At 43.0% G+C, this 9417-nt stretch overlaps 1 protein-coding gene and 1 long non-coding RNA gene across 6 annotated transcripts in view; both read left to right on the plus strand.

Annotated features, from left to right (window-relative positions):
• Positions 1-9417, plus strand: part of LOC109139169 (uncharacterized) — a 166177-nt gene that overhangs the window by 120954 nt on the left and 35806 nt on the right. For all 5 annotated transcript variants that reach the window (XR_003464075.1, XR_003464072.1, XR_003464074.1 and 2 more), the window contains one exon: positions 1302-1609. This is a non-coding gene — a long non-coding RNA (uncharacterized LOC109139169). The remainder of the gene's footprint in view (positions 1-1301; positions 1610-9417) is intronic.
• On the plus strand, positions 5497-6488 carry sox2 (SRY-box transcription factor 2). Its single transcript, NM_001319940.1, is given in 1 exon segment — positions 5497-6488. A coding segment is annotated over 1 exon segment (969 nt). The 3' UTR covers positions 6466-6488.

Genomic DNA, 9417 nt, shown 5'->3' on the forward strand with positions numbered 1-9417 from the left:
ATCCCCTCTCTGCCCTTCTCTCCTTCCCTCCATTCATTCCTGCCCTACTCTTCTCCTGCTGCACCCATCCGCCCACCCCTCCCCTCCAACCTCACCCTCCTCCACCCCTGTGATAGACAGGGTGTCCTCACCTTGTAACGATCAGTGACATCCAATATGTTTGGCTTAGGATCATCCCCTGTGTGTCCATTGTGCTTTCTGTTAAACGCTTTATTGATTAGCCATGAGTTAATTACAAATTACATCAACCGTGGGCATACCGAGGTGGCTTGTACATGGCTGGAGGAGCCAATACATGTTGACTCCACACACCTGCAGGCATGCATCTCAACCTTAGCAGGTTACCTGATCCGCCACCTCCCAAACACCCACCCCTTCACTATTAACATCCATGCATTTATGACATTTCACAGCACTTTATCAACGCTTTAAGGCCGCGCAACATTTTCAGGCCGATTGTTAGTGAAAAGGGTAGAATTAGAAACAGGAGGTTTGTGCAAGACACCAAGAGTATGCACCCTGAATGCTTAATTCTATCACAAGCACAACTTGACTCACCCTATGCAAAAATATGAGAGTGTGCCAAATCCACAGCAGACCTTTGGAGGCTAATGTATTCTGGATTTAAGCTCCATTGTAAAAAGCCATAACACTGCTGCACCTGACCTGCTCTGCTGCAGCCCCAAAATCAACCTCTCACCTCTGACTTCTGCACAAATTTGAGACCCGTAAATAACAGTGCAATAATAATAATAATAATAATAATAATAATAATAATAATAATAATAGTACATCCTGCAACAGCAGGATTTTTTTCCAGCCTCTTTCCTTTTCATGCCGTGTCAGTTTCTCTTTGACATTGCCGTGTACTTTGTGCAAAAGGAAAAAGGAGCGAAAAAAATCTTTATCAAATCCCCATTCTGAGGCTTTCAATAAGGCAGGCCATTACCTCACTGGCGCTTTTGTTCGGCCTATACAAGAGAGAACAAAATGGTTATTCAGGAGGACGCTTTAGATTTTTATTGTGGGCTCGCTATTCACAAAGAGCACCGTTATTGTATTAAAAAGAACCATCTGTGGCAGAAACAATGGCTTCAAATTATCTGTGAATACCCAGTGAACAAAATATAAAGCTTTTTCCTGCTCATTATGTGGGCTAAGCTAGGGGGTGGAAGATAGGAGAGGAGAGGCATAGACTTTGCTATAACTGACTTTTGTTGTTCTTGCTTGCATTCTTCTCCTTTTTAAATCGGCCCCCTTTTCACATTGTGTGTCGCCATAAACGGCTTTTCGTGTTGCAGGGCTCGTGGAAAGAAGACAGCGGAGCTCCAGAGAGAAAGAGAGCGGGGCTGCACAGTGCTGCACGGCGGCCACGGAGCGCCAGATGCCGGATCGAAACCGCGCGGACTACCGGGGATTGCTGGGACATGCGGAGGGGTGCCGGATGGACGTTTCACGCCCGAGCGTCGGGAGCTCTGTCCCGGACAAGTTGTGGCTTTCCTCGCCGGGGGGGAAAAGCGAAAGGAGGATATGGAGGAGGTTGAGCGAAATGGCATCTTGTTTAATTTCTGCCAATCAAGACGAGAGGAAGACAACTCCCAAACTGGCAGTAAGTTGGAGTGCGGTGGAGAGGAGAAGCCCTGTGTGTGTTTGTGTGTGTATATGTGTGTGTGTGTGTGTGTGTGTGTGTGCGTGTGTATGTGTGTGTATGTGTGTGATCGGTGTGTACGTTAGTGTGTGTTTGAGTCGGTGTGTATGTAAAACATGCAGTGTTGTGGAATGACACCGCATGGCATCATGAGCTTGACTAACTGCAGGAGTTGTTGTTGGCCGCTTCGGTTTTCTGCTCAGCAGAGAGAGATCACGCAGAATATACGAGCTCATCAAATATCACATTTATTTGACTCAGTCCAATTAAAACCAGATCATTTATTTTCCTCTTTCAGCATTTATGCCTCCTAAATAATAAAATGATGAATTACAGGTCAAACAGAACACCGTGGAACACCGATGCGCTTTTATCAGACTCTTTGAAACTTTTATTTTATTTAGCTTTTTCCATCAAATATCATGTTTTAAATTCTATTCTAACTTTTTATTTATTTTTAATTCATTATAGCCCAATGTGTACCTTATCAATTTTAAAACATGTTACACATTAATACGTTATGCTACAATCTGATGTATTTTAGTTTATCACGGGAATAAAAAAAAAACAGATAAATATTTATCCAAATCTATTTGGGAAAGAAAACCAAAAATATATATAGTAACATAAACAAATCATAACTTGAACGTCTGTCTAAAGATTACCTTTTTTACCTCCGCAATTGAGAACAATTTTATTATTGCATATATCTGACGAAATAAAATCCTTTCATATGTTTTCCACGGTTATTTCAAAGCTCTACTTATTAATGTTTTTATGAAACGTTTTCTTGGCCGCGTCTCCAGCCTCTGGTACGGCCCCTAGTGGCAAGGAAAGACACATTTATTCTCATTTTACCTGAAATCTGTCTCTGTCACTGCCACAGGACTCATCATTTTGTTTCCCTTTAACAAAATGAATCATTTAGAAATGTTGTCATGTGTGTATTATTTTTATTTAAATGAATTGACGTGTAGAAATATCATCAGCTCATAAATAATATTCATGATAATGTTAGTTTGGAAGAGTTCAAACAGACATCCTCTGTGCGCCGGTTGTTGTCAGAATCATTTTTCTGTTATGTTGTTGCTCTTTTTAGTCACTTGTTTTTGCTCTGATCCCATCACCTAAATTTGGACAAACAACAAAACAGTATTTTGATATCACAGCGTGCTGCTCGCTATATTTGCTGTATCCATCCCAACCTGGTGTAGCAGGGGGGTTTACAAGTGTTCCGAGGGAGCCGCCCCGCTACTTTCTCCTCTCTCTTTTTTTTTTTTTTTTTTTTTTTTTTTTTGTCAAACAACGGCTTTAATTCAGGATGATTGTGGATGCAGGGCCATTCCCGGCTGGATGGGGCCTGCTTTCAGAGAGCTGCAGGGCCCCGCTGTTCCTTTATTATCATAAGCAGATTAGAGGTAGCGGGGAACACACTCAGATGCAGATAGCAGCCGAGCGGCCCATTTCAACCTTGCATTATAATGGACCGAGCTGCATGTGTCGCCTCTCGCAGCCTATTAAGCACAAGATGAATCTTATGTAAGGTTGCCGGGGCCGGCATAATGAGAGCACGGGGGCTCCTCTCCTCCATTTATTATCAAATGACTAAAACAAAATAATAAGGCTTGATCTATTCACTTTCAATTATGATTTAATCTGGAGACACGCATTTAAATTAAATTATTTCAGGTGTGTGTACTTGATCTATCTTTAATTATTAGGGCTGATCCACACAAGGCAGATGTGTGGCTGGTTGGCTGTGTTAAACGGTAAATATATATATTTGAAATTATATTTGTATCATCTTCTATATAAAAATTATCCGAACTTCCTCAAGCAGCCATCATCTATTCCTTCTATCCACTTTGAGAAAAACCCGCCTGGTGCTTTTTTTTTTTTTTTTTTTTTTTTTTTTGGAGTTGCGTGTAGTCCCCTGTGTGTCCAGTAGGCGGCACTAGTGTCACGCAGCAGGACGCCCCGGTGCTTCAGATGGAGACCGAGGAGGAAAACACGCAAAACAAGTGGCAGACACTTCCAACCTCCAAAAAAAAAAAAAAAAAAAACTTTAGTCGTTGTGAACATTAAAACTATATGAGCGAATGATTTGTCCTTAAATTCTCTGATGCTGGTTTCATCCCATAATAATCACAGTGTGATCCACAATAAAGTGAAGCAGGTGGAGGCCGCTTTTTTCCTCCCGTTTCATTCACACTAATTGGCTGACACGCTTGTTCAGGCTTTATATGAATGAGCTGTTTCCTTTTGTGCAAACACACTTTATCTTAAAATATTCCTCACCTTTATTTCTCCTCCCCTCGTGTCCCTGCTAGGCCCTAACCCCCCCCCCTCCACATCCACCAGCACCACTACAAAGCCCTAACAACAACAGCAGCACTGTGGCAGTGGAAGTGGAGTGGAGTTGGGTCTTTGTCCGGACAGATGTAGCGACAACATCCCAAACAAAAACCGCTTATTTGTGCTGAGATGAGCCCGTCTGCCTTCTGTGTGTTGGCATTCAACTTCACTAAACAAAAGGACTGGGGGAAACATCTTGGATTACCTTTCCTCTTTTCAACGCTAAAAACCAGCCGTGGCTCCCCCCCCCTTCACACACACACACCACCGCTATTCAACGCTTTGAGTTAACTAACAAAGTTTATTTAAGTGTTGTTATGTTATTGGGGCCGTAAGTGGGAGGAATTAGTGACTTTTTGATTTTGAACAACAGCAATGTCACGGGCCGGAGCTCAATGTTGGAACAATGCTGCTGTCCACCTCCAACAGGAGATGATAGTGACACCATTAATGTCAACATTTGACAGATTTATTGCACGCTTTTTTTTAGTGATTTGATTTTTTTTTTTTTTCCCCAGCGACTATTTGAACTTTATATTCCAGGCTTTATGTTTGAATAAAAAGCAAACAGAAACATTTTTAAAATCCTTATTTATTAGACATTTTTAGGCATATTTTTATTCATAAGGAAACTTTTTTTAAATCCTATTTTACTCTTTAAAGTTTGGAAGACGACACTTATAGAGAACAGCACAGCCAGCAAGCTCTTGCAGCTTCCTCTCCATCTGTAAAACGTTATAAAATATTCATTGAGTCCCAGCATACATATAAAACCCAGAGAAATATCTATAAGAGTGGATATAGTAAATATGTACTATGTATTTGCTCATATGGGCAGCCTGAGTGTGCGTATATGTGAGAGTGTGAGTGTGTGTGTGTGTGTGTGTGTGTCTCGGGGCAGAGCAGACCCCGCCCATTTATGCTAATTAAGGCCTCCCATTGGTGTGTCAGGGGAGCAGGCCGTCTCTGATTGGCCAGGTCGAAGCCATTTATTCGCTGACAGCCCCGTCACATGAATGGTTGTCTATTAACTTGTTCAAAAACTATCTGGAGTTGTCAAGGCTCAGGCGGACACAGGCGAAAAAGTACAGTTTGTTGATGCTTTTTCGGAGAAGCGACGGGAGAAGTTTTGTGGACACAACATAGCAGGGACCTATTGGGAGAAGGCTCTTTGTCACACGCACCTCTCTCTCACACACACTCTCACACACACACACACACACACACACATACACTGTGACACACTCACTGAGAGAGGAGAGAGAGAGAGCGAGGGAGAGAGTGTGTGGAGAGACGCGGCTCGGTGCTTGTTGTTTTTGTCCAGAGAGAGAAAAAAAAAAAGAGAAAAAAGTTGCAGAGAAAAATCGACAGGTAACTTTTAGCGGCGGCAGCAGCTCTGCGCTCCTCACTGTCCTGCCTCTTGGCTTGTGGAGTTTGTCTCTGTGTTTTTTTTTCCTCTGCTCGGGAGCTCCCAACTCAAAAAGCTGTTCCTGATGTATAACATGATGGAGACTGAACTAAAGCCCCCTGCTCCCCAGACCAACACGGGGGGCTCGGGCAACACCAATACGTCCGGCACCGGCGCCAATCAGAAAAACAGCCCGGAGCGGGTCAAGAGACCCATGAACGCGTTCATGGTGTGGTCCCGGGGCCAGAGGAGGAAGATGGCGCAAGAAAATCCCAAAATGCACAACTCGGAGATAAGCAAGAGACTGGGCGCAGAGTGGAAACTTCTGTCGGAAAGCGAGAAGAGACCTTTCATCGACGAAGCCAAGAGGCTGCGGGCCCTGCACATGAAGGAGCATCCGGATTACAAATACCGGCCCCGGCGGAAAACCAAGACCCTCATGAAGAAGGACAAGTACACCTTGCCCGGCGGGCTGCTGGCTCCTGGAGGGAACGGGATGGGAGCTGGGGTCGGTGTTGGAGTCGGGGCCGGGCTGGGCGGTGGTGTGAACCAGCGGATGGACAGTTACGCGGCGCACATGAACGGCTGGACCAACGGTGGCTACGGTATGATGCAGGACCAGCTGAGCTACCAGCACCCGGGGCTGAACGCTCACAACCCGAGCCAGATGCAGTCCATGCACCGCTACGACATGAGCGCCCTGCAGTACAACACCATGACCAGCTCCCAGAGCTACATGAACGGCTCCCCGACATACTCCATGTCTTATTCCCAGCAAACCACGCCGGGAATGACCGCCCTGGGCTCCATGGGGCCCTCCTCGGTGGTGAAGTCCGAGTCCAGCAGCTCCAGCCCGCCCGTCGTCACCTCATCGTCCCACCGGGCCGCCCCGGGTTGCCAAAGCGGAGATCTGAGGGACATGATCAGCATGTACCTGCCCGGGGCGGAAGTCAGCGAGCAGACCGCCCAGACCAGGCTACACATGTCCGGGCACTACCAGAGCACCGTGCCCGGGACGACGATCAACGGCACGCTGCCGTTAACACACATGTAAGAGACACAAAGCAAAAAAAAAAAGAAAAAAAAAGAGAGAGAGAGAGAGTGAGAGAGAGAGAGAGAAAGAGAAAAGAACTTTTATAAGAGAAACTGTGGACTATTAACGTTGGACTATTTTTGTACAGAAAAATTTCGGGGTGGGAAAAAGTTGTATAGAAGTCTCCAGGAAAAAGGACACGACTCTTTTTTTTCTTTCATTTTATTCTAAGGAAGCTCTAGAGGAACGGTAGGAGATCCCCCTGTTCACTGGTGGATGAAGTTTGGAAGACTAGAAAGTGGGAGTCGCAATCAAATGTTTTATTATTGCAATCACCTTTTGTACAGTATTTATCAAAGAAACATTACAATCAGATGAAATTGTTTGTTAAACTGCAAGAGGTTGCATTTTTTTTTCTTTTTTATATATAAAAAGCAGCGCCAGTTCTGCAGAAAATATTAAAAGTGAAAATGGCAGAACTGCAATTTATATGGGAGCGATCAGTTATGCTCCTTTTATTACTGCAAACATTGGAAAGAAAAGGGACATAAACGAAGCAGGTAACACTGTTTTTTTTTTTTTCATTTAAGGTCAATATTACTAAACATTTTAATTTCTTTTTAAAAAATAAAGATAAGACACTTTTTTTCTCTCATACAGCTTAAAATATAGGTTGTTAATTTATATTTCCGTCTCCCACTTTTCATCTGTTAGAGGTATGACGCTTGTGCTCTTTATTTTCTAATTGATTTGTACAATTTCTGTATATTTACTGTGATATTTTAAGTTTTTATTTCAAAAATTCATTCCCGTAGTTGTATTTTAAAAATTGTGGCCTGTACGCAGAAGCCAACCACTCCATGTATATATATACCGGAACTAATACCATCCTTATAACAGTTACAGTTTCAGCTGAGTATATTTTTTTTCAATATGCAGTTTGAAATGAATAAATTTTGGAAATTTGGATACTTGAAATTGTTTGAGTTTTGATTTTGATTTTCTCTCAGTCATGTTGAGTTGTCATCAGTCTGTGGAGCTTTTTTCTGTCTTTCTCCTCATGTTCATTACTTGACTGTACATTTTAATATACATCTGAATATAAAACATGAGACAAAAAAAACAGGCCTCTTTTTAAACTTGAAAGAATTCAGCTTTGTGCGTCGTGGTTAACCACGTTTCTATTTTCTAGTGCCTGCGGATGGCCCCCATCAAGCCAAAGTTTGTTGCCTGCTTCCTAAAAAAGGGGACGATTTTTCCGCCCAAACATCCCCAGGTATAGACTGTCATTTCTCCTTTTTTATAATCAGTCAATCAAAAAAAAAAAAAAGGCCCATGTTATATTTTAAAATATACTTTATTTTCAAATTAATGTATCTGTATGATTTTGTAGTATTTTGGGTCTGCTTTGGAAGGTAGACAGCGCACATATCTTGTTTATAAAGAGACATAAATGAGATTGATTCACACTTATTTTAAATGAATGCAAACTGACATCTGTCATTTGTACATCCTGATGACACTTGTATCATCATATCTGGATATTTCTGAGTATTTCCAACAATCTAATCTCACGAGCTCAGGCCTGTTTCATCTTGTAACACTTCTCCCGCTGTTTGCTTTTTATCTGACAAGGTGTGTTACCTTTTTGGACGCTTTCTCTGCTCTTTTTTCTTCACCTGCATGGAGCTGCTTTATCAGCCCTAAATGTTCAATTAGGTCTAAATTGAAGTAATCTCTTGAAAAGGTTCCAGGCCAGCGGGACCTGTCGGGATGCTTTTTTTTTTCTTTTTCTTTTTTTAATATTTATCCCGCGATGTAGTAGCTCCATAAAGAGTGTGGCCATTTTTTTTAATTTAATGTTTAATCAAACGGGCCCTGCTGTTTCACGTTAACCTCGGTTCTCACGGTTCAAGCTCTCCGGTGATTCCACACCACCACCACCTCCATAACAACCTCCACCCGTCTTAAATGAAAAAAAAAAAAAAAAAAAAAAAAAACACAAAACCAAACTGTTCCCATGCATCTCTCTGCCAGCCAGCCTGCTTTCTCCCCCCTATAATAATAATCCTTATGATGAGCTAACTGCTCGCTCTGAATTTAACTAACGGTTTTAAATCTGGGGGGAGTGTGTGTGTGTGTGTGTGTGTGTGTGTGTGTGTGTGTGTGTGTGTGTGTGTGTGTGTGTGTGTGTGTGTGTACAGGGGAGGTAGATTAGGGCCGTTGTGTCTTGCAGGCTTGCAGGTCCCGGGGGAGCGGAGCTCACATTAACCGGCAGATGAATATTTGAAGAGGCCCCTCGGTATTTATCCGTCCACTTCCCTCAGTCTCTGTCTCTCCCCCCCCCTCTCTCCTCCTCTCTCCCCTCTCCTCTCTCCTCTCCCAGCCGGACCTTCAAGAGGTCAAGGGATCGTTTCTTGCTCCATTAATTATTGATCCGAGCAGCTGAATTGGTTGTAATAGGCGAGAACACCGGTGATAAACAAAGTGTTTTTAAAAGGTCGAGCGATGTAGACGCATTAAAGTCTCATTTTTTCTCTTTCTGTCCATGAACGCCGGGGCCCCTGCAGGCCCGGAGGCCCCGCCAAATGATTATTTTTTTCCCGGGCTGAGCGCTGCATCTTTTGATGTGGTGGAAAAGCTTCTTTTTTTTCTTTTTTTTTAAAATCGGAGGACATAGTTGATGGATTTGATGTCCATCTTATATTTTCTGTAAAAGAGGCTGTAGCTTATTTGTAACGCCTGTAAAGATTACATGTTGGCACTGTCAGGATGCGCAGCTGAAGGCCCCAAAGACTGAAAACCAGAAAGTCTTCCATAATGCTGTTTTTACCTGATGTTAGATTTTGGCTGTTATTTGAAATGGATGTCCCTTTTAACACCATTTTGGTATTTTCCTGCCATCAAAAATCAAAATCAGTATCAGAAAATAGTCCCCTTCCTGTGTGAGTGAGGCCACAAACTGGGGCACGG

This window comes from Larimichthys crocea, chromosome XVII, assembly GCF_000972845.2.
Source record: "Larimichthys crocea isolate SSNF chromosome XVII, L_crocea_2.0, whole genome shotgun sequence".
In the NCBI taxonomy this organism is placed as follows: domain Eukaryota; kingdom Metazoa; phylum Chordata; class Actinopteri; family Sciaenidae; genus Larimichthys; species Larimichthys crocea.